Source organism: Amphiprion ocellaris, chromosome 19, assembly GCF_022539595.1.
Source record: "Amphiprion ocellaris isolate individual 3 ecotype Okinawa chromosome 19, ASM2253959v1, whole genome shotgun sequence".
Taxonomy (NCBI): domain Eukaryota; kingdom Metazoa; phylum Chordata; class Actinopteri; family Pomacentridae; genus Amphiprion; species Amphiprion ocellaris.
The window spans coordinates 9,139,319-9,164,122 of record NC_072784.1 but is presented as its reverse complement, the minus strand read 5'-3'; the positions used below and the strand labels follow the sequence as shown (position 1 = coordinate 9,164,122).

At 42.0% G+C, this 24,804-nt stretch overlaps 2 protein-coding genes across 8 annotated transcripts in view; both read left to right on the top strand.

Moving 5' to 3' along the window:
- The window catches only part of scn4ab (sodium channel, voltage-gated, type IV, alpha, b), a 28,517-nt gene extending 12,030 nt beyond the window's left edge, over nt 1-16,487 (top strand). For 4 of the 7 annotated variants that reach the window (XM_055005346.1, XM_055005348.1, XM_055005345.1 and 1 more), the window contains 30 exons: nt 699-881; nt 1,012-1,149; nt 2,075-2,193; nt 2,430-2,519; nt 3,082-3,210; nt 3,558-3,649; nt 3,798-4,067; nt 4,179-4,242; nt 4,346-4,487; nt 5,079-5,279; nt 5,353-5,470; nt 5,993-6,231; nt 6,678-6,749; nt 6,836-6,937; nt 7,043-7,399; nt 7,656-7,854; nt 7,947-8,194; nt 8,379-8,487; nt 8,574-8,728; nt 9,924-10,097; nt 10,489-10,611; nt 10,766-11,050; nt 11,388-11,441; nt 12,106-12,243; nt 12,327-12,431; nt 12,509-12,779; nt 12,981-13,602; nt 13,740-13,884; nt 13,974-14,051; nt 14,748-16,487. In XM_055005346.1, the coding sequence (XP_054861321.1) occupies nt 750-881; nt 1,012-1,149; nt 2,075-2,193; nt 2,430-2,519; nt 3,082-3,210; nt 3,558-3,649; nt 3,798-4,067; nt 4,179-4,242; nt 4,346-4,487; nt 5,079-5,279; nt 5,353-5,470; nt 5,993-6,231; nt 6,678-6,749; nt 6,836-6,937; nt 7,043-7,399; nt 7,656-7,854; nt 7,947-8,194; nt 8,379-8,487; nt 8,574-8,728; nt 9,924-10,097; nt 10,489-10,611; nt 10,766-11,050; nt 11,388-11,441; nt 12,106-12,243; nt 12,327-12,431; nt 12,509-12,779; nt 12,981-13,602; nt 13,740-13,884; nt 13,974-14,051; nt 14,748-15,089 (5,313 nt within the window). In that variant the 5' untranslated portion in view covers nt 699-749 and the 3' untranslated portion in view covers nt 15,090-16,487. The remainder of the gene's footprint in view (nt 1-698; nt 882-1,011; nt 1,150-2,074; nt 2,194-2,429; nt 2,520-3,081; nt 3,211-3,557; nt 3,650-3,797; nt 4,068-4,178; nt 4,243-4,345; nt 4,488-5,078; nt 5,280-5,352; nt 5,471-5,992; nt 6,232-6,677; nt 6,750-6,835; nt 6,938-7,042; nt 7,400-7,655; nt 7,855-7,946; nt 8,195-8,378; nt 8,488-8,573; nt 8,729-9,923; nt 10,098-10,488; nt 10,612-10,765; nt 11,051-11,387; nt 11,442-12,105; nt 12,244-12,326; nt 12,432-12,508; nt 12,780-12,980; nt 13,603-13,739; nt 13,885-13,973; nt 14,052-14,747) is intronic. The other 3 variants (XM_055005349.1, XM_035947897.2, XM_035947896.2) reach the window with 3 other exon arrangements.
- Nucleotides 16,488-21,682: 5,195 nt separating this feature from the next.
- Nucleotides 21,683-24,248, top strand: gh1 (growth hormone 1). Its single transcript, XM_023269682.3, has 6 exons — nt 21,683-21,769; nt 22,413-22,546; nt 22,703-22,819; nt 23,304-23,447; nt 23,701-23,847; nt 23,925-24,248. Exons 1-6 carry the CDS (start codon nt 21,760-21,762, stop codon nt 23,985-23,987), a joined length of 615 nt encoding a protein of 204 aa, XP_023125450.1. The 5' UTR covers nt 21,683-21,759; the 3' UTR covers nt 23,988-24,248.
- The last annotated feature ends 556 nt before the right edge of the window (nt 24,249-24,804 follow it).

Sequence of the window (24,804 nt, the reverse complement as noted above, 5' to 3'; positions counted from 1 at the left end):
GCAGACAGATGAAAAATGCAGATAAATAGAAATGAAACATTTTTGTGGTTTAAGTTTTTACTCCGTCGAGGCTCTGCCTCCTTGGAGGAGGAATAACCTAAACAACAAAAATATCTCTTTTAATAACTTAAATATAAACTTTTTGTTTATAAAAAAAAATTGCATAAATAAAAATTGATATTCCTATAAAAAGAACCATCAAAATTACACCATTTATCAGACCCAGAAAAGATGAAAACAGAATGAATCTCTGTATTTTCAACTTTCTGAAGCTCCTTGAACTACTTATGCTGATTTTATGTGCCATACAGTGGAAAAACAACTAAATTCAGGCTAAGTCATCAAAATCACTTTTTCTATATGTCCCATTTTCCTTTTTTAAATAAATTTTAAATTATAAACACGTATCTGTCTATTCATTGATTCAACTGTCAACAATTTTATTTGAATTGAAAAACTTCACTTATTGTGTCAAATATGCTATTTGACAAAACTGCAATTAATTGCGATTAATTAATTACAAAGCCTGTAATTAATTAGATTTAAAAAATTTAATCGCGTCCCACCACTAGTTTCCATGTTTTCTGTCTAACTGTCTAGCAACGTTCTTGTATCTGATGAAGAGATTGGTCAGCGAGGTGGACTAGACCTCCTAATGGTTCTGTTACAATACCTGACATTCCTCTTTCTTCTTCCAGGAGGCAGTTACTGAGCAACGGAGGGATCGGGCGGTGCCGCATGATGCCAAGATGCCGTCTCTGCTGCCCCCTGTTGGTACGGAGGTTTTCAGACGCTTCACGCCAGCCTCACTGGAGGAAATCCAACGACGATACGAAGTCGAGGAAAAGGAGCGACAAAGGAGAAAGGAGAGGAACATCGAGGTATAAAACAAACTGATCGGCTGTCAATACCCTGTAATCACTGACACCTAATCAATACACCATCCAGAATGTGCTGATTGATGATAATCTCAGTAGCTTGTTGCTGATTGGCTGTCTCTGTGAGTGACAGATAGCAGAGGAGGATCTTCCAAAGCCTGCCAGTGACCTGGAGGCCGGGAAGCCCCTCCCCTTCATCTTTGGAGATCCGCCCCCTAACCTTCTCAACACCCCATTGGAGGAGCTGGATCCCTTCTACCAATCACACAAGGTCTCTCTTTAATGCTATCTATTCCCTGAGTCGCTGGAAAACAGATCAATATCTGTGAAATTGGCAGTAAAATATTGTAATGTTAGGATCTCAACATCAGAAGGTTTTATTGTATTTTATGATCAGATGAGCAGAACAGCATTCATGAGAACTTAGTTTATATTCATTTATAGTTTATCTCACAACATGGCAGAATGTAATGAGAATATAAAGATGTTTTAAATTGATATTTTATTAAACCCATTCTGTGAAGTATAGACGAGGCGTGACAAAACATACAGCTACAGAGGGACATACACTGCCTGGCCAAAAAAAAAAAAGTCACCACCTGGATTTAATTAAACAAATAGGTAAGAGCCTTCCATTAGATAATTACTGCAGTGATGAATATGTTTCAGCTGCAACAATTTATTTAATCCTAGCTGATGCAGTGAGAAGCTTCTCATATCCTGTGGTCATGGAAATGATGTTAATCTGTCTCAGAAGGGTCAGAGAAGCAAGAATTCTATGGCAGAAAATTTGCGTCAGCACATTTTAAAATTCTACAATTTTTTAAGCACTAAACTGTTTTGGCATTGAAATTATGTGTCAGAATTTTTTACCTCTGAATTCAACAATTTTTTTTATTTCTTAATATTTCATGTTTTAGACTTCAGAATTTTAAAAAATCAAGCCCTAAGAGGAGTCTGTAGGGGGAACATCACAAGACCCCAGTCTGAAGGACAGAAAACAGTCAAATGGACAGAACAACATTAGAACATCACATCAAAGAATCACAGAAATATTTTAAACTCAAATTATCACTCAGTAACTGAGTGTGTGAAATGCATTCTGGGAAACTGAAGTACATTAGATCCTTCACATTATCTGTCTGTCTGTCTGTCTGTCTGTCTGTCTGTCTGTCTGTCTGTCTGTCTGTCTGCAGACCTTCATCGTCCTCAGTAAAGGAAACGTTATCTACAGATTTAATGCTGAACCTGCCTGTTACCTGCTGAGTCCCTTCAACCCACTGAGGACCTTCGCCATCAAGATCCTCATTCATTCATATCCTTTTACATGACATCACCGTATAGTTTTTTTAGCGTATTTACTCTGACGTCACTCAGTACTTTGTAGTGTACTTACAATAACATCACAGTGTACCTGAGCTTCAGTTCAGGTGTTCAGCTCTGGAAGCACATGACATCTCTCTGACTGATCTTTGAAACGTAATGTTTGACTGATCTGCAGTTTATTGATAATCGATCAGCGAATTGATTTTTGTTTCTTAAAACTAAAACTTTATTCAGTTTATTCATCATGGTGACGATTCTGACCAACTGCGTGTTCATGACAATGAGCGATCCTCCACCGTGGAGCAAGACTGTTGAGTGAGTCCAGACGCACAACAATACACTACAATATAATACACCATAGTACACTACAATGCAGAATAATACACAACAATACACTTCAATATAATACAATATAACATGCTATATCCACATACTCGACACAAAGTCAGACTTGTTTCCTGTGGGTGTTGGACTGCCTTTTGTTTCCGATCCTGTTTGTATCGTTCATGGACAGGATCTCAAAGTGCTGCCGGGGTGAGGAGGGTGTTCGTTTTGGGGACCTCAGGATCACGTCTCTGCTGTACCAGCTACCATACCTTTTCCATAAACTGTGATGTGTTTGTTAACTTGTCACAGTGACCCTGATCTCAGCAGTGTGAAGCAGATCTGACAAATGACTGTCGAGAAAAGCAAAAGACAGACGGACAGAGATCTTTTCATTTATTAGAGATGATAATACTAATAATTGTTGTTAACATGTGGGGGGTTCTCAGTCTAATGACACGATAAGAAACATGTTGTCCAAACAGCTGTAAAGTGTCTTTCTGCTGTATTTTACTGTTTCCGTGTCTCAGTGGATGCTTCTTTGGTTCTACAGATATGTGTTCACTGGAATCTACACGTTTGAGGCAACAGTCAAAGTTCTGTCGCGAGGATTCTGTGTCGGAGATTTCACCTTCCTCAGAGACCCCTGGAACTGGCTGGACTTCATGGTCATCAGCATGGCGTAATAATCAATAACACACCTGATAGACACTGATCACAGATTGTAATAATCAAAAACACACCCGAGAGACACTGTTCACATATTCTAATAATCAATACCACACCTGAGAGACAATGATCACAGACTAATAATCACTAATCAATAATCAATAATACCCCTGAGAGAAACTTATTGATCCTACAGCATACAGTTTGTAAAATTTTTTTGTCACAGAATGTTTTTATTGATTCTAACTGGGCTGAACAGAACTCAGCAGAAGCCATTTTGACCTGAACACCTGCATATTTGCAATAATGATGACAACAATGATGATGATGACAATGACGGTGTGTGTTTCTGTGTTTCAGGTATCTAACAGAGTTTGTTGATTTGGGAAATGTTTCTGCATTGAGGACGTTCAGAGTTCTTCGAGCCCTGAAGACCATCACTGTCATCCCCGGTGTGTGTGTGTGTGTGTGTGTGTGTGTGTGTGTGCATTTGTAATTTAGTTTCAAGCTTCAGCTTAACCTTCAGTCTGTTCATGTGAACGCTTTGATGGTTTAAACACCTGATTGGCTGGGAGTCTGTAACACCCGTCCTCTCTGCAGGTTTAAAGACAATTGTTGGAGCTCTCATCCAGTCAGTGAAGAAGCTGGCTGATGTCATGATCCTGACGGTGTTCTGCCTCAGCGTCTTCGCTCTGATCGGTCTGCAGCTTTTCATGGGAAACTTGAAGCAAAAATGTGTCCTGATGCCGCCGTCACTTATGAACCACACGTCAGACCTTGTCCTCGAGACAGATTTCCTTGGTAATGACACCCATAGCAACAACACAGGAAGCAGTGACTTTGATTACTATGAGTTCATCAACAATCCAGGTAGGAAGACCTCAAGATGGTTGCAAATATTGTTCTGATGTTTCAACGCATTTTCATCATCCATCTGAGATACTAACTTACACTGTCTGTGTCTGTCTGTCTGTCCGTCAGACAACTATTACTACCTGCCTGGAAACCGTGATGCTATGTTGTGTGGCAACAGTTCAGATGCCGGGTAAGTTCACATAGAGATAATGATGACTGATGATTGATGACTGATGATTGATGACTGATGACTGATGACTGATTTAATGGTCAATGATTGACGATGATTTCAGGATCTGTCCAGATGGTTACATCTGTCTGAAGGCAGGGAGAAACCCAAACTACGGCTATACCAGCTACGACTCTTTTGGTTGGGCATTCTTGGCTCTGTTCAGACTCATGACCCAGGACTTCTGGGAAAACCTATTCCAGCTGGTCAGTAACTAACATGTCCCAGTACAGAGACTGGTCCTTTATTTATACCACCAAAGTGAAAAAAGTGAGTCAAACCATGTAGAGAAGATTCTTTAGTGTTTCAGATGAACTGGGTAATCTCACTGTGAATGATTCCAGAGTTTAGACGCAGCGCAATTTCAGTCTTTCTCCATCTGAGCTTTCAGCATATTTAGCTGGTGAAGATCTCAGATCTAATAGTGAGCTTTTATGCAGAACTGTAACCTCGACCAGCAGCCAGTGAAATGAGGCTGAAACTGCAGTCTGAGCTTAGTGTTGATCAGAGGAAGCTGCAGCTGAGGCCGGAGCTTCACCAGCTACAGTCATCCAGTCACTTGTTTACTAAAACTTAGGCTGGTTAGATGGAAATTCACCTGATCTTTGAACTATTTCATAGCTAGAAGCAGCATGATTACAAGAGTTTCTTATGTGAGGATGAGAATCCAGAATGGCGAATAAAACACAAAGCGGTCACATCAGATACACACCGCTGTGTGATGTCAGCATAACAGTTCAAAAGCCCATATAGGCATTAGCAAAATAATAAGGTCTCACCTGTCTGTCTCTCTGCAGACTCTTCGAGCGGCAGGTAAAACCTACATGATCTTCTTTGTGATCGTCATCTTCCTCGGGTCCTTCTACCTCATCAACCTCATCCTGGCAGTGGTTGCCATGGCATATGCCGAGCAGAACGAGGCCACCATTGCCGAGGCCAAACAGAAGGAGGAAGAGTACGCTCAGATCCTGGAGACACTGAAGAAGAGAGAGGAGGAGGTCTGATGTGATGCATGAAAACTTACAAAGATTCGTCTCAACACAGCTGAACGTTTGTTTTTTGTCATTAAAGCAGGCGGCCAACAAGGCAGAGCTCCTAGAGAAGCAAGATTCAACACCACAGGAGAAGAACTCATCTGCAGACATAAAGAGCCCTGAGCAAGACCATACAGGCATGGAAGGTACACATGGTACTGCAGTATTCTACATCACATCATTAATATTATACTTTTCAGTATCATCAATTGTTAACTGCGTGATGTGTGTCTGGTAATTAACACTGAGCTGGCTAAGTCTGTTGAAACATTAGTGTCTGTATTAACAATGAAGCAGAACCAGTCTACTATCAAAATAGATTAAACGGCAAAACTAAACTACATTTAAAGGAAATTTTTGATTAAAATGCTAGTCTAAAGATCTGCTTTGTTTTACACTGAATCTTGTGGTCATGGTCTGAAAGATGTAAAGTGTCTGGTCTACATTTGATGATCTTAGTGTTTAAGACAGTTTAGATGCTGTTTTCCCTTTTTGCTCACTTATGTGTCTACATCAAAGCAATCCACCCTCCAGCCCTTAGTGTGTGAATTTCATCTGTAATCACTGTTGTTGCTGCCGGTTGCTGCAGGCACAGCATCCTAACATTCCACCATCAACACAAACTTAGAGAAAGTGTATTTTCAAGTTCATATTCCCACTGTGCTGCTGTGTTTCAGACTTTGAGGAGGACCAGAGGCCATGTCCTCCATGTTGGTATGCATTTGCTAACATCTTCCTGAAGTGGAACTGTTGTGGGTGTTGGCGAATGGTAAAACAGTGGCTTTACATCTTTGTCATGGACCCATTCGTTGACCTCGGCATCACCATCTGCATCGTCCTCAACACTGTCTTCATGGCCATGGAGCATTATCCGATGACGGAGAAGTTCGAGGAGCTGCTGACTGTCGGGAATCTGGTCAGTGATGAGAAACAGTTTGATTATACATTTGAATCATTATAAGCTCTGTTCGATCTGAGGTCTGGTTGAAAATACCACCACCTGCTGGTGACATTAACAGACTTACTGAAAGAAGAAATCCACAGATTGGCATTGGAGCAAGGCACTGACAGATAAACCAATGAAATGAAAACCTGAAACCATGTAAAATTCCTGTCATGCTGGTAAAACTCAGAGTGGACTTAAAATAAAATAACCCTTAAATTGAAGTGCAAAGGTATCTCCTGGAAAATGAACAGTATACATCTTACTTCCTGTGTGTAAGACAGGTTTCCCTCAGGTGATCACATATCTGTACCTTTTGTACTTGCTTGTTTCTCTACCTGCATTATATTTCTGTTAGAGAACCCAAGAAGACTAACCTTTAACCTCTGTCCTCTAACTTTTACCCTCTGACCACTCAGGTCTTCACAGGGATCTTTACAGCTGAGATGGTCCTCAAACTTCTGGCCATGGACCCGTATTACTACTTCCAGGTCAGACTTTGTTAGTGAGCAGCTCACTGATCACACCGCTGACAGCTGTTCCCGTGGTAACGTGCCCATTGTTGTCATGGTTGCAGGTGGGTTGGAACATCTTTGACAGCATTATCGTCACCATGAGTCTAGTCGAGCTGGGACTGGCTAACGTTCAAGGTCTTTCTGTGCTGCGCTCCTTCCGATTGGTCAGTACATCATCACCATAGTCGTCACTTATTAACAAACTTTGTTGTGAAACCTAGTTATATTACCTGTCTACCTGCCTCTGTCCTCGCCTGTCTCATGTCCAGATGCGAGTATTTAAGTTGGCCAAGTCGTGGCCAACCCTCAACATGCTGATAAAGATCATTGGGAACTCGGTGGGAGCTCTGGGGAACCTGACTCTGGTTCTTGCCATCATCGTCTTCATCTTCGCTGTTGTCGGCATGCAGCTGTTTGGGAAGAGCTACAAAGACTGCGTCTGTCGCATTGCAGAGGACTGCGAGCTTCCTCGTTGGCACATGCATGACTTCTTTCATGCCTTCCTCATCATCTTCAGGGTCCTGTGTGGCGAGTGGATCGAAACCATGTGGGACTGCATGGAGGTCGCGGGTCAGGCCATGTGTCTGATCGTCTTCATGATGGTCATGGTTATTGGAAACCTGGTGGTGAGTCTCTGCAGGTGGACAGTGTCTGACCTGGGTCTGGTTCAGCATATCACATCCTCCAGAGTCCAGTAGGACAGCTAAAGCTACAAACAGATCCCAGTCTGAGGCCAGGGGTTGGGGCTCTGCCTTGAATAAGGCTGACTTAGGGCAGTCAACATTAACACAAGTCTGAACTTTCTAAACCAATAAAAGTACAGGCCCTAGATTTGCTCGTGTCTTGTTTCAGGTCCTGAATCTGTTCCTGGCTTCGTTTCAGGTCCTGAATCTGTTCCTGGCCTTGTTGCTGAGCTCATTCAGCGGTGATAATCTGGCAGCTCCAGAAGAGGAAGGAGAAAACAATCTGCAGATTGCCATAAACCGGATCAGCCGGGCTGTGGCCTGGGTCAAGGCCTGGATCCTGGAACACATTTGGATTCTATTGGGAAAGAAGACCCATGTCAGCCCAGATGTCACCGGTGGGACCAGAGCTGGACAATAAACATATAAGAAGAGTAGCTGTGTATGAGATAGATTCATTTACATTTTAAAATTTTCTTACTGTTTTCAGTTGCTTGTGAGGAAGATGACAGGACAACAAAGGAGGTTTTAGCTTTGACCTTTGTAGCCTCCGAGCAGCCGGCGTCAAACGTCACAGCAACCAGTTACCATGACAACATGACCAGCAACTACCACAACATCGCTTCCCTGAGGGTCCCCATCGCAGAGGCCGAGTCCGATTTCGAGACTCCTGAAACTGAAGATGAGGAGGATGAGGAGGATGAAGATGATGAAGAGGATGAAGAGAAGCACTCCCAAGTAAACCTTCTTTTGTTCTGCTTCAAACTGTAGCATCTGCAGTTTCTATATGCGTAAACAGATCAAACATGAATCTTCTAAACTGGACTGCCGATCTGTCAAACTTCAACATGAGCCTGTATGAAATAGTGTGTGATCACAGTATTAAGTGTCATTTGGCGTAAAGTCTGCCGTGTTTGTTCAGGGTGATGAGTCATCAGTCTGCAGCACTGTACAGAAACCTCCTGAAGTCCCGGAGGACGAAGACAATGCCGATGACGAAACAAACACACCCGAAGACTGCTGCAGTGAAAGTAAGGCCTCTTCAAACATGTCAGTCCTGTGTGTACTGCAGCATCATCGGCCTATACAGATAACTGTTTGTGCATTTATATTTCAGAGTGTTACAGTCGCTGTCCCTTCCTGGACATAGACACGTCCCAAGGCAGAGGGAAGGTCTGGTCTAACGTCAGAAGAACTTGTTTTTCCATTGTAGAACACAACTACTTTGAAACATTCATCATCTTCATGATCCTGTTGAGCAGTGGAGCTCTGGTAAACACAGTGAATCAATATTATAGATTACTGATTTCTTCCTGATTAGTTTTAACTCTAAGCCTGCTGGTATGAGACTGTGTTGAAGGTTTTTTTTTTTTTTTTAAAGATCTTGTTTATATTTTTTAATTTTGCTTCAAAACACATTGTAATATTTGCATTTTAAAATACTCCCTAAGTCTGAAAGCTGCTCGTGGGTTTTGTGGGTGCTGGTTGGTTTGAACTGATGGTGTGAACTGACTGGTTCTCAGAGATGTGTGCAGAGTGAGTACTAACCTCTGGAGACCACATGGCTGAGATGGTTAACAGTGGACTACAAACATGATGGGCATTCTGACTACTAACACAGCTGCTACATGTTACGCAGGTGAGATTTATCAGGTTATTAACAGCATGATGACAGAGTGAACTGTGATGGTTACAGCCCTGTGGTTGTCCCAGAAACAAATCAAAAATGTGGAATAAAAATCTGTTCCAAATGTCCATGAAAAATGTTGCTCAGAAGTTTTCATCCTAACACATGATATACAGTAACCAAATAACCTATAACCTATAATAAGTTCTTACATCAATAGCTATGGCATCGTACTGTCAAAAACAGCTTTTAGGCATTCCATGTTTTCTTTTCTGTCTGTTTTAGTCACATGATACACAGGAGTTAGTACTGATTCATAACCATAGTTTCTGATGACTGCATCCATGCATCTTGGATGCTCTCCACCAGCTTATGACATTGTTCTGCTGTCACAGCAGCCCATTCCTGTTGCACAAATTCAAACTAATTTGCTTTGTTTATTTGCTTGTGGTTCTCCATTTTGTATTTCATGATTTTCCAGAGTTTTTTAATTGGATTTAGATCTGGTGATTGAGCAGGCCAAGGCATGGTTCCAATGTTCTGGTTCTCCATCCAGGCTTTAACTGACCTTGTCATGTAGCAAGGGGCATTGTCTTGTTGGAAAATCCAGTTATTTTCATCATGAATATCATCCAGCTCTTAACCAGGTAGTTTTATCTCTTAAAAGACGTGACATCAGAGAGCACTGAGACTGCAATTTACTTCCGTGGACTTGTACAATGATGAGTTTGGTTTAGTTTGAGGACTTTCTGTAGTAGGCTGGAGTAGTGGTGAGGTGTTGACAGGTGTGTTATCAGTGAATACCTGTGCAGGTGCTAATGGTGGTGACTGTGTGAACAGGCCTTTGAGGACATCTACATGGAGCAGCGTCGCGTCATAAAGACCATCCTGGAGTACGCAGATCAGGTGTTCACCTACGTGTTTGTGGTGGAGATGATCCTCAAGTGGGTCGCCTACGGATTCAAGACCTACTTCACCAATGCCTGGTGCTGGCTCGACTTCCTCATCGTAGACGTAAGAACCTGATCAATAACAGTGATTACTGGTAGCAAATTAATGCATAATGTTTCCTCTGTGGTCTGAAATATTTCTGCATTTAATGGTCAATAATTTCTTCATGGTTTAAACTGAGGACAATGTTCATACCATTAAATTATCTCAAAATAAAAGTCTGCTGTTTTAGTGACTGTTAAAATCCAAATCATCAAGCTCTAAGTTTGTTTCATTGCCACCAGATTTCAGACTGATATTTGAAGTCCTGAGGTTTGATGATGCTGTGATCGAAGATACATTCTTTATACACAAAAAGCAACTCTGATTAATTTTGACTGTCACGTCTTCACTCTGTGACCTCGGTTCACTGGTTTCCTCAGTGTGATGTCATCACCAGCTTGTGTGTCTGCAGGTGTCTCTGATATCGCTGACAGCAAACATACTGGGATACTCTGAGCTGGGAGCCATCAAGTCTCTGAGGACGCTGAGAGCTCTGAGGCCTCTGAGGGCCCTGTCTCGCTTCGAGGGCATGAGGGTGAGACAGGCAGACAGGCTGAGAGACAGAGGATGTAGATTATGTTTCATTTTAGTTTTAGCGAATGAATCAACATCTTTAATTTTGCTTTTAATTTTTGTGAAAACTCACCTGTCTGTCCTCCCCTGCTTCCCCTCTCCTCACCTGTCTGGAGGTGGTGGTGAACGCTCTGGTGGGAGCGATCCCATCCATCTTCAACGTTCTGCTCGTGTGTCTGATCTTCTGGCTGATCTTCAGCATCATGGGCGTCAACCTGTTCGCAGGGAAGTTTTATTACTGTTTCAACGAGACGGCGGAGGAGTATTTCCTGCCTGAGAAGGTCAACAACAAGACGGAGTGTCTGGCTCTGATTCAGGAAAACTTCACTGAGGTCCGCTGGAAGAACGTCAAGGTCAACTACGACAACGTGGGAATGGGCTACCTGTCGCTGCTGCAAGTGGTCTGTGTGAACACCTGAGAAACAAAGACTAAATCAATACACCAGAGGATCAATACACCAGAATGATAATACATAGATAGATAGATAGATAGATAGATAGATAGATAGATAGATAGATAGATAGATAGATAGATAGATAGATAGATAGATAGATAGATAGATAGATAGATAGATAGATAGATACTTTATTAATCCCGAAGGAAATTCAAGTACACCAGAGGATCAATACACCAATAAATAATTAAGTACACCAGAGACTCACTATCAGTCAGTGATTCTGATCTTTGAACTTTTATTTACTGCTGTTGACATAAAAATTGCTATTTGTGTTTTTCAGGCAACATTTAAAGGCTGGATGGACATAATGTATGCTGCAGTGGACTCCAGAGAGGTCAGTGGACTGGACAGGTACTGGGAGACTGGGACACTAGGACTGGGACACTAGGACTGGGGGACTGGAACACTAGGACTGGGACACTGGGACTGGGACAGGGAATGAGACTAGTGTACTGCGAGTAGTTTTCTTAAGCAATAGTCGGCCATATTAACAATCAATAATCAATTATTGGTAGATTTTTTTATTGAATGAAAAAAATTAATTGAATTAATGGAAAGTCAGTGAATATATTCCATCTGATCAGTGTTCTCTAGAGAACCAAGAGCCAGTTACTGAATTAAACACTGAAAAACAAAAACACTGACTTCATTAAAAAACTGCCGTTCAACAACGAACTCCAGAGAATAAAAGGCAGCAGAAGAGCTGCACCAGGAAATACTCTGGACCGTTTTAATGTGTTCAGACCACTGTAATCCTCACAGCTGATGTACATGAGGCAGAAACATGTTCACTGTACTCAATCTGTAGTTTCCCCAGCTGCTGGAAACAGCTGTTCAGGTGGAACAGGTGTTTCACAAATACTGTCAACAACTTCTTTAAATCTGTCTATTTTAGACTATCTTTCATGTTGTAAAAAAGAAACGACATTGTGAAGTGTCGGAGGGCTATGTCAGTCCTTATTTGACCTGGTTACCATGGTTACCATGTTGCGGTGTAGGAGGAGTCTCAGCCAATGTATGAGGTCAACCTGTACATGTACTTGTACTTCGTCTGCTTCATCATCTTTGGCTCGTTCTTCACTCTGAACCTCTTCATCGGAGTCATCATCGACAACTTCAACCAGCAGAAAGCAAAGATATGTTTTTACTCTTGTCACATTTAAACAGTTTAAAGTTTCTAGCTTCTGTTCTCTCAGTTAACTGGGTTCTCTGTCTTTACTTGGGAGGGACAGATATTTTCATGACAGAGGAGCAGAAGAAATATTACAACGCCATGAAGAAGTTGGGCTCCAAGAAACCTCAGAAACCTGTTCCACGACCAAATGTAGGTTCAGTTCTGCTTTATTAAAACCAGATGAAGGTTTTGGGACAGCAGGACTTAATTCTCCTGTTTCTGTGCAGAATAAGTTCCAGGGTCTGGTCTTTGACCTGGTCACCAAACAGTTCTTTGACATCTTCATCATGGTGTTAATCTGCCTCAACATGGTGACCATGATGGTGGAGACGGATGAGCAGAGCGAGGAGAAAGAGACGATCCTGTACTGGGTCAACTTGGTCTTCATCGTGGTCTTCACCACCGAGTGCAGCCTGAAGATCATCGCTCTGCGGCAGCATTACTTTGCTGTCGGCTGGAACATCTTTGATTTTGTGGTGGTGATTCTCTCCATTGTAGGTGAGTCAGGACTTTAAAACCAAAACCTTTTTTTAAAAATCATGTTAAAAGTATAGAAGACATTAGCAACAAACAACAATTTTATTAATTATATATTTATTTAATTTAACAACAAAACGGCAACCATTTTCTTTTCCTTTCTTTTCCTTCCTTCCTTCCTTCCTCTCGTCCTTCCCTGCATCCTTACTTCGTTCCCTTCAGGTCTCCTCCTTGCTGACATCATAGAGAAGTATTTTGTCTCGCCCACACTGTTCCGTGTGATCCGATTGGCTCGTATCGGTCGGATCCTTCGGCTGATTCGTGGAGCGAAGGGGATCCGGACACTGCTGTTCGCCTTGATGATGTCACTGCCAGCGCTCTTCAACATTGGCCTGCTCCTCTTCCTCATCATGTTTATCTTCTCCATCTTTGGCATGTCGAACTTCGCCTACGTGAAGAAGGAGGCCATGATCGACGACATGTTCAACTTTGAGAGCTTTGGAAACAGCATGATCTGCCTGTTCATGATCACCACGTCGGCCGGTTGGGACGGTCTGCTGAGTCCCATCATGAACATGCCGCCGGACTGTGACCCGGACATCGAGAACCCGGGATCTCCAGTCAGAGGGAACTGTGGAAACCCGGGTGTGGGCATTGTGTTCTTCACCACCTACATCATCATGTCCTTCTTGGTGGTGGTCAACATGTACATCGCCATCATCCTGGAGAACTTCAACGTGGCGACGGAGGAGAGCACTGACCCGCTGTGCGAGGATGACTTCGAGATGTTCTACGAAACCTGGGAGAAGTTTGACCGTGACGCCTCACAGTTTATACAGTACAGGTGAGTCAGACGTGCATCAGAATCGAAGAAAGTTTTACTATCTGGGTCAGGTGATCAAATGTGACTCCGAGGTGTTCTGTAAGAGCTCTGACAGGGAGGTTCTATTGAACTCTAACAGACTCTGATGTGTTCCACAGTGAGCTGTCAGACTTCTGTGACACTCTGCAGGATCCTCTGAGGATTCCCAAACCCAACACCATCAAACTGATCCAAATGGACCTTCCTCTGGTTCCAGGAGACAAGATCCATTGTCTGGACATCCTGCTGGCACTCACTGCACAGGCAACATCACCTGCTCACTCATCTTACCTGATCTGATCTGATCTGAATGTATATTATCTTATATGGTCTTAAACTCACCTTGTGTTCAGGTTTTGGGTGATTCGGGGTCAATGGACGCCCTTAAAGCCAGCATGGAGGAGAAGTTCATGGCCAACAACCCTTCAAAGGTTTGCTCTATTCTATCACTAAGTTACCTGCAATCATATTTTATCTTCGGTTTTAATGGTTTTACAACTGAACTTAGACTTACATGACTTTATTAGTCCCCGGAGGGAAGTTAAGTTGTTACAGCAGCATAAATATTCAGTGAAGGGGTTAACAGTAAGACAATACAAGGGAAGTGAAGGTAAAATAAAATAAATAAAATAAAAATATAAAAAATGTAATTTAGAAAAAATCTACAGAATATACAAGTGATACAGAAATGTGCAAATGAACAAAATGTGCAGATGAGAATATGCTTAGATGTGCAAATGACATAAGAAGATGCAGATAAGTTTACAGATATAATGAATGGCGTTTAGAATGTAAATGTAAATTGTTTATACACATTTATTCTTGGTATTTATCAAGTAAAACTTTTGTGACTTGACATAACACCAAACCTACAGATGGTTTGGACGTTTACACTGAAGTGCAGAACCTTTTCTTGACATTTCCTTTCTTCTACAAACACACAGTAAATACATACTACAGAAATACTGTGGAAACAGTAGATGGTGCGTCATGTCTAGTGTTTGAGTGTTTGTTTTGCAGAAATATTTCTCACATCTCCCAGACAGGATGCTGCAAATACTCTAAGAGAACTGCTGTTATAATTTATCCAGCTGTGCGGAGTGACAGATAACTATTGTGACCTACAGGTATCGTATGAGCCAATCAGCAGCACCCTGCGGAGGAAGCAGGAAGAGGTGGCGGCGATGGTTATCCAGAGGGCGTACAGGAAACACCTCCTGCAGCGGACCGTCAAACTGGCGTCCTACAAATACCGAGAGAAGACGGAGGGACGGCGAGAGAAGCCGCCGGAGACAGAAGGACTTCTCTGTGAACGGATCAGTCAGCTGTACGGAAGCGAGCAGTCGGGTTCAGGTGAGGATCCTCCAGCCCGGGTGGAGCTTCAGAGCGAGTTTCTTCTCCATGCCGCTCCTCCAATCCGCACCTCCGCCCTCCTGCGAGACGAGAACCTGAGGGAGTCAGTGGTGTGATGGTGAAGGTGTTGCTCTGTGAACTCACCTGTGGAGTGTACCTGTCGCAGCAGACTCACCTGTCCGTTAGCTTCAGCTTCTGTACCGACTCAGCAGCGAAACTGAGACGTTGGCACAAAGTTTGACTGCAGATAAAAATCTGCTGCGAGTTGCTCGGTTCTCTGCTCTTCTTCTGGCTTCATATGAGAATGTTCTTCTTGTTCTGTCTGTTCCGAGCTGTTTGGGGGCTTTCGCGTTCTAACAGAACCCAGGTTTGTACGTGATATTTAACTTACAAATTAACCTGATTTAACTTCCTGTCAGGACTGTTACTAACACTTAATTTCCAGCTCTCTGTTGCTGATCAGGTGATGATTTCTGAGTCGGACTGCTTTGACCAGAAAAATACACTGATGGACTTTTAAGATAACAATCCTGTGATGTTTTTTGGTGTCAAATCTGAGAAAATGATCTGCAGTAAATAGCTCAGCTATTCAGACAGAATCATATGCATCTTTGATAATTACACAAACCAGAGTTTTTGTTTTTTGTCTGACATACTTGGTGAACTTGTTTCCTGATTCAAAAACGGCAGCGATCCAGAAGAGCCCCAGCGAAGCCCAACAGAACTGACAGCCAATAAGGCGGCAGCATCGGAACAAACAGGTTGAGGGACGATTTTTTCTTATTTGAACAAAACTCTGAGCACAGTGAACACCTTCTCCTGATGGCATACAACAGTTGGTCAGTCTCCTAAAGATTCTCTACATCCACTAAAAAGACTTCAGAGATGGCTCTCCGTGTCTTCCTCTGATTGGCCGGTTCAGCTGCAGGTGTTTTCTTCGACTGAGGCTGTAACAGGTGCGCATGGGTGATGACGGGGTAGGCCAACCAATGAGAGCTTGGAATAGTCGAGCCAACAGCCAATCAGCACCGCTTCAGACTGAAACTGAACCTGGTTTTCAACAGGTCACTGACAGTGAAGTTGACCAGTAGGGAAAAGCTGTGACTGTGATGTCAGCAGAGGTATAAAATGTTTTGTCTCTGAGTCATGTGACATGAGTCTGACAACAAAATAAAAATAAACTCTTCGAAATACAACAAAATATTTCTGAGGATTTACATTAAGAAAAGAAACTAATCATTAATGACTTTATTTCCTCAGAGCTCTCTTTCTTTCTTTGATGTGAAAATGGTTCACATGAGGATTTAGTATTCTCGTTTGTTGCACTGCTGAAAGTTTCCACTGATGAAGATCATGAGTGTTGATGTTTCACTGCAGCCATTTATTCAGATACTGGATCTTAATTCTGTATTTGCATGAGTGTACTACAACCCTGTAAAGTTTTTTTTGGTTCAACTCATGAATGTGCCCCAATTGGTTTATTTTTATTTGTAAATAAAGTTTTTAAAAACAAATATTTTTACTGTTTCAGTGTTTGGGGGAGATTAATATTTGTGACAGCATGAAGACAACGCGATTAAAGCTGTCAACACCTGTTCATGTTTACACCTGTTCATGTTGAGCTGATGTTGAGTTTAAAGTCAGAGTTTACAGCATCATGAAGGTGTCTATCTTAAACCAATATGATCAGCTTAAAGATAATGTAGGTGTGCAGCATGGTAACTGATGCTGTGGTACTAGATCTCCATGGAAACTGATGCTACACAGCAACATCACCATGGTAACTGATGCTGTGGTACTAGATCTCCATGGAAACTGATGCTACACAGCTACATCACCATGGTAACTGATGCTGTGGTACTAGATCTCCACGGTAACTGATGCTACACAGCTACATCACCGTGGTAACTGATGCTGTGGTACTAGATCTCCATGGAAACTGATGCTACACAGCAACATCACCATGGTAACTGATGCTGTGGTACTAGATCTCCATGGAAACTGATGCTACACAGCTACATCACCGTGGTAACTGATGCTGTGGTACTAGATCTCCATGGTAACTGATGCTACACAGCTACATCACCGTGGTAACTGATGCTGTGGTGCTAGATCTCCATAGTAACTGATGCTGCACAGCTACATCACCATAGAAATTGAACTGCACAACTATATCACCATGGTAACTGATGCCGTGGTGCTAGATCTCGATAGTAATTGATGCTGTGGAGCTATTAATTCTGCATTAATAAATGCATCACTTCCTGTTGAGCTTGTGGTCACATTAAGCTGCTGCTGTCAAAAGATGAATTTAACTTTTTTGCTGAAATCTCATTAAAGTGTCTCCATTAAAACACATCTGAGGTTGTAATTATGAATGACAGTTTGGGATTACAGGTGGCGTCACCATTTGAGTTTGTTCCTTTTTTAAACTGTGTGCTGCTGTCGCCCCCTGCTGGACGTTCTCTGACCTTGACTCTGTTAAACCTGAGCAACATTTCACCATCAAACGTCTGTCTGATTCTGTTTGAATTTCAAACACTTGACACACTCAAAGTCCCTGAACACGTGTAGTGTTTCACTTAAACTTATAATAAAACCAAATAAATATGCGTTTCACATTCAAGTCTTTATATCAGACATCAGCTCCAGATGTTTGAAAACACAGCTTTACCTGCACAGGTGAGCTGCTCACTGTGAGTCATAATCGCCATGGAGACCAGATGATGAAGATTCACAAGACTGTATTTGCTATCAGAGTGTAAATATTTAAACAACAAGAAGGTCAGATTGACTCCCAAAGTACAAATATACAGACAGATCATTAATAAAACAAGTGGATCGACACAAACACACTGTTAATATACAAGAAGGACGCCACGAACACAACTCATAAGAACATTTATACAACAAACAGCACAAACACGTCTTCCGAATATAATACAAACACAACATCAACCTCTTTGTTAACATGATTATAATGTCGCTGTAATTAAAAGGTCAACTGGATCCAGAACCACATCCCTAAACCCTATGCTGGTCCTGATACATTTTACTGGTTTCTATACTGGTCCTGCTGGGTCTCACTGGTTTCTATACTGGTCCTACTGGATCTCACTGGTTTCTATACTGGTCCTACTGGATCTCACTGGTTTCTATACTGGTCCTACTGGATCTCACTGGTTTCTATACTGGTCCTGCTGGGTCTCACTGGTTTCTATACTGGTCCTGCTGGGTCTCACTGGTTTCTATACTGGTCCTGCTGGGTCTCACTGGTTTCTATACTGGTCCTGCTGGGTCTCACTGGTTTCTATACTGGTCCTGCTGGGTCTCACTGGTTTCCATACCGGCCTACTGGATCTCACTGGTTTCTATACTGGTCCTGCTGGGTCTCACTGGTTTCTATACTGGTCCTGATGGATCTCACTGGTTTCTATACTGATCATACTGGGTCTCACTGGTTTTTATACTGATCCTACTGGATCTCACTGGTTTCTATACTGGTCCTACTGGATCTCACTGGTTTCTATACTGGTCCTACTGGATCTCACTGGTTTCTATACTGGTCCTACTGGGTCTCACTGGTTTCTATACTGGTCCTGCTGGGTCTCACTGGTTTCTATACTGGTCCTACTGGATCTGAGTGCTGCGTTGGATACAGTTGATCCCATCATCTTATTACAGAGCACAGACTGTATAAGAAAGATGGACGTAGCTACCATTTAAATCCAGACAAGGAGAACAGAGTTTACGGTAAATGAAGTCGTGGCTGCCTCTTTCAGACAATCTGTCAATCATTCCAGACCAGACTGTCAATCAAGTAGCCACGCCCCATGATGTCACTAAAACTTTGATGCTTTATATAAAATTCAATATTGATTTATTTTCATATTAGTAACCCGATCTCTTGTTTTGACTATGAAAACTAATGAAAAAAATCCTGAGCTGTAGAATAGCAGTCTTTGGTGTTTTAGTTTTTGCTGTGTAAAACTGGTGACTACAGAGCTTTTTGGAGTCAGCCCCTGTCAGACGTAATGGTTTTGCAATTTTTTGACACTTCCGGGTAGGCTTCATTTTTCGGGCTGGTTGATGCGTCCATCTTTTTTATTCAGTCTATGTTACACAGACTGGAGCATGTTATCGGAATTAAAGGAACTAAACTGGTTTAAACCATATCTATTAGACAGATTCTAGTTTGCTCATGTTAATGATGATTCTTCCACTAACACACACACTTACCTGTAAGATGCCAGCCTTTACAGATGAGGTATAGGGACTTACATAATATATAGTGCTGTTAGTGCACCTGTCAGATTATAAACCTCTGAATGTTTGAAGACAAACAGAAGGTTTGTATATTGAATGTTGGCTAATGAATTTTAATAATATTAATATTTAAAGTGGTTCCCTCCCATTTTATGAACAGATACAGATAAACCTCATGTGCTCTAATTGAACAGACAAATTGTTCAGTAACCTGCGTCTGACAAGTGTTTGTGGATGCAACAACACTTGTCAGACGAAATGGATGAACTGAACAGTATGAACACCTCAGAATCACACACCACAGTTTAACAAACTACAGCTGAAAAAAGCTTCCTCAACACCTGTAAAGCATAAAATAAAGGTTATATAAAGATCTTAGAACCCTGAAAATATTTACATAATATTGCAGTGGCTCGATGGTTAGCACCATTGCCTCGTAGCTAGAAGATCCCCTGGCCTGGTTCTGTTTTTTTTTTTTTTTTTTGGGAGTTTGCATGTTCTCCCTACTGGGTTCTCCAGTTTCCTCCCACAGTCCAAAGACATGCTGAGGTTAACTGGTGATTCTAATTTGTCCGTAGCTGTAAATGTGGGTGTCATTGTTTGTCTCTATGTGTAGTTCTGTGATAGACTGGTGACCTGTCCAGGTGAACCCTGCCTTCACGTTGAGTCAGCTGGGAGAGACTCCAGCAGAGTATTCAATGCTGTACAGATAATGGATGGAAAACGAGGCAGGGCTGTGTTTTATATTAGACTTTGTTTTGTGGTAAATGTTCTTTACAGTGAAGATGACCAGAATAAACCAGTTAACGTGGTGATTCCATCAACATGCTGCTGCTTTAACTACAAACTGACCGAACTGTGCCTTCCGTCCTCAGATTTTGAATTTATGAGTGGCACTTATCAAATTCATAGTATCAAGTACACCAGTGAGTAGTTACAATACTTGGTATTGAGTTTTCTCAGCAGCAGTTTCACCATGAAGTTCTCATTCTCAGAGTCTGCTGACAACAGCTGCTGAAGTCTGGAAGTGTTGACGTGGTTCTAACCTGAACTGCTGGTGATTTATTTGTTTGCGAACTTGTAAAAAGGTTTTCTCTGCTTTCGATGCACATCACGTAATGCTGTTAACAAGTTGTTGATACCAAGATACTAAACAGGTCCCCGTTTGTGGCTTCAGTGTCAGTGTCATGCAGTGTTGAATATATTCAGCCTCCTGTATGGTGTAACTCAGATCAGTGACAGCGCTGAATATATTCACATCTCTCAGGACACAAACATCAAAGATCTGATGCTGTTTTTAAAAGTCTTTTCATCATCAGTACATCATGTTTCCTGTAAATCTGCTCAATGAATATAAATATTCAGGTGTTTCGAGCTGGTTTTTGTTCTGTAAATTTTATTTGTGAGTTGCTGACGCTGACATCTTTTTAAGATCAGCACATTCATTTGTTTACAGGATTAGAACCTTATATTAATTTTGTCACAGTCAAACCATTTCAGCCTGTGTTCAAAAACTCTTTAAAGTAATATTATCTTAAACACACAGTAAACTACATCAGCACAGTGGAATAAATTCATTTTTATTCTAATGTCCTCAAACTAGATATTAGAAACACGTTACAGTGATCCTGAAGGACCAAAATCATGCAAGATAGATGTTTAGGGGGAAACAATATTAAAACAGACAACAGAAAAGTACTCACAATCCTGTTGTCTCCCAATGACCACAAACACAACCACGAATAAAACCACAACTAGGCCAGGAACCCAAACATAAATATGAACACAAACACACCGTTTAAATGCCATTCTGATCTGCCTTAACGTCTAACAGATTCTTCCTTCAGCTCAGTCTGCAGTTCACAAACAAACAAATGAAAACACAAAATAAACAGACAAACAAATCGATGAACAAACAGACAATGCTGAAAACATTTGTCTGCTGTGGTGGAGAGACAAATATTAAACTGTCCTGCTGCAGCGATCCACTGTCTGTAATAAACACTTGAATTAAACCTGATAAAACATATAAATGTTCATCACAATATTTCCATCATGTTTGTCTGAATTTGATGATTTTCTGTTTGCAGGATTCTTCACTGGTTGCTTTTTCTCAGGTTCAGATGAGGAGAATTGTGGCTGGTGTTTTACCTTTATAGGTAAATCTCTCACTGAATGAAATCTCACCAAGATGCTGACATGTTAGAGTTCTTTCACATTAAAGTATGGTATAAAACTTTTATTGATGGAGTTTCATTGTTTCCACCTTAAAGTCAGTCCAGCCGTCCACAGTCTGTGTTTGATGCTGCATTAATATTGATTTAAGGTGTTAATGTTAATTATGTTCACACACTTGTTTGCTGGTTTCATGTTTCCGCTGATGAATTTAATCATCAAGTTTTCAGCTATAAAATGACTAAACTCTGAGGTGGAAACATCAGAACGCTGAACAGCTGAGCTCAGAGCCGATCACTCTGAACTAGAACTAGAACCAGGACCTGAACTAATCTGGGACCAGCCATGGACAGAGGTAAGACTGGGGAGGGGTGTTGATCCTAAAGTCAAAGTTTCACCAAGGAGGCTCTGTTTAACCTGCTAAATCTCCATGGTAACTGATGCTGCACAGCGAGATCACCACGGTAACTGATGCTACACAGCTAGATCACCACAGTAACTGATGCTATGCAGCAAAATCACCACGGTAACTGATGCTTCACAGCTACATCACCATGGTAACAGATGCTGCACAGCTACATCACCACGGTAACTGATGCTACACAGCTAGATCACCACGGTAACTGATACTATACAGCAAAATCACCACGGTAACTGATGCTGCGCAGCTACATCACCATGGTAACAGATGCTGCACAGCTACATCACCACGGTAACTGATGCTACACAGCTAGATCACCACGGTAACTGATGCTACACAGCTAGATCACCACGGTAACTGATGCTACACAGCTAGATCACCACGGTAACTGATGCTATACAGCTACATCACCATGGTAACAGATGCTGCACAGCTAACGTGCTCTGTTCAGAACTGTTACCATGGTATGATGGTTACCATGGTAACTGCCACTCTTCAGCGGTATCACCCTGCACTGTGGCGTATTGTGACATCACCTGCCTCACCTGTCTGTCTCCCACCTGTCTGTCTGTCTCAGTCGTCCTCCTACTGTCAGTTGTGTGTCTGGGCGTCTCCTCTCAGCCAATCACAGACAGCCAGCGTCTGTTCTCCATCGCTGTCAGCAGAGTCCAACACCTCCACCTGCTGGCTCAGAGACTCTTCTCTGAATTTGTGAGTCTGATAATAACACTGCACACAATACTATTTGTTTGTAGTATTTTTGTATGTTCGTCAGGAGAGCTCTCTGCAGACAGAGGAACAGCATGGTACTTTTGTGTATAACGCTGTGTATTTGTGGTGTTTTTCTGTGTCGTTGTGTATTTTTAGGAGAGTTCTTTGCAGACGGAGGAACAACGTCAGCTCAACAAAATCTTCCTGCAGGATTTCTGCAACTCCGACTACATCATCAGTCCGATCGACAAACACGAGACTCAGCGAAGCTCCGTCAGTATGCTACATTGTGCTATCAATCAATCAAAGTACTACACAATACTACACAGTACTGCACAGTACTACACAGCATTACAATGTATGACACAGTACTACTACATTGTACTGCACAATACTAAACCATAGTGCACAGTACTACAACATATGACACAATACTACACCGTACTACATTGAACTGCACAGTACTACATAGTAGTTTCCAGTACTATACAGTATTGCAGAATATTGTACAGTAATACACAGTACTACATTCATGTAATGCCAGTGTTTAGAGCTGTTATTAGCTGATTGATCGGTTCTAGGTTCTGAAGATGCTGTCTGTTTCCTATTGATTGACTGGTTGTAGGTTCTGAAGCTGCTGTCTATGTCCTATTGATTGATTGGTTCTAGGTTCTAAAGATGCTGTCTATCTCTTATTGATTGATCGGTTCTAGGTTCTGAAGCTGCTCTCTATCTCCTATTGATTGACTGGTTCTAGGTTCTGAAGCTGCTGTCTATCTCCTATCGTTTGGTCGAGTCCTGGGAGTTTCCCAGTCGTTCTTTGTCTGCAGGTTCTGCTCCGAGGAACCAGATTTCACCGAAGCTGTCTGAACTGAAGACAGGGATCCTGTTGCTGATCAGGGTGAGAACACAAGTCTCAGAGCGGATCTCTGGATCTGTTGCTGTCTTTAACAGAATGTTCTTATCATGTGAAGGGTTATGACATAACTGATGCTGTGAACTGGTGATTTATCAAGAACATTGAATTCACTTAACTAAACTGATTTGAACTAAGTTGGACTAAGCTGAATTTAACTGAATTAAACTGAACTGAAGTACTATGTACTACTGTGACCATGCAGCTCACCTGTCTGACTAACCACCTGATCCCGCAGGCCAATCAGGACGCAGCAGAGGTGTTCCCTGACAGCTCTGCCCTCCAGTTGGCTCCTTACGGAAACTATTATCAGAGTCTGGGTGCCGACGAGTCGCTGCGACGAACCTACGAACTGCTGGCCTGTTTGAAGAAGGACATGCACAAGGTAAGGGAGGGAAAAGATGATGTCACGATGATGATTTAATGATGATGATGGTGTTAAAGTGACGTTTGTGTGTACAGGTGGAGACATACTTGACGGTGGCTAAATGTCGACTGTCGCCTGAAGCAAACTGCACTCTGTAGCCCCGCCTCTCCTCAGCGAAGCCCCGCCCTTGTCAATGATGTAATTATGTGTGCTGTGAAACCCTGCCTCCACATTTGCAGACTCTACTAACCAGCATTAGCAGTAGCATTAGCATAGCCCTGCTCATTTGTTTGTTCTAACAAGTCGAGTGATGATGGTGTCATCTGAGATGTTATGATGTCACTGTTATGACAACTGTGAACAGGAAACAATGTCATACTGTCAGCGAGTAAAATAAAGCGTGTTTTGTGTTGCATCAATGTGTGTTGACCAGGTGTTTCCTTGGCTCATTTGTTTCCTTATTCTTAGTTTCACACTGATAATTAAACACAGTTGTACGTCATTTATTTAGCAGCAGAGAGAACAGGTGGATGTTACCTGAGCTCTGCATACAGAAGAAGAAGAAGAAGAGGAAAGCTGCATTTGTTACAAATACATCACTGCACCAACACATTATCGTATCCCATGTCCCAGTTGGAGTAAGAGTGTTAGGGTTAGTTGGAGAGGACAGGGTTGACCTCTGGTCTTCTGATCAATAGTGACGGTCAGTCTGTGTGGGAAACCAGCCCCCACAGCCTGCGCTTGTTGTTTTATTGCATTTTCAGCTCTCACTTTCTATCCTAATTAATTAAACTTTTGAACTGGAACACATCAGAAAAGAGAGTAGCTGCACAGCCCATTGCTATGTTGTCAAATAGCCAAAGAGCTTCTGATTATTGCGATATAAAAAAGAAAAAAACGCTGCTCAAATTGTGATCAGATATTGAGTTTTGGATTTATATAGAAACTGAAGAATTAAAAATGCTAAGGCACAAA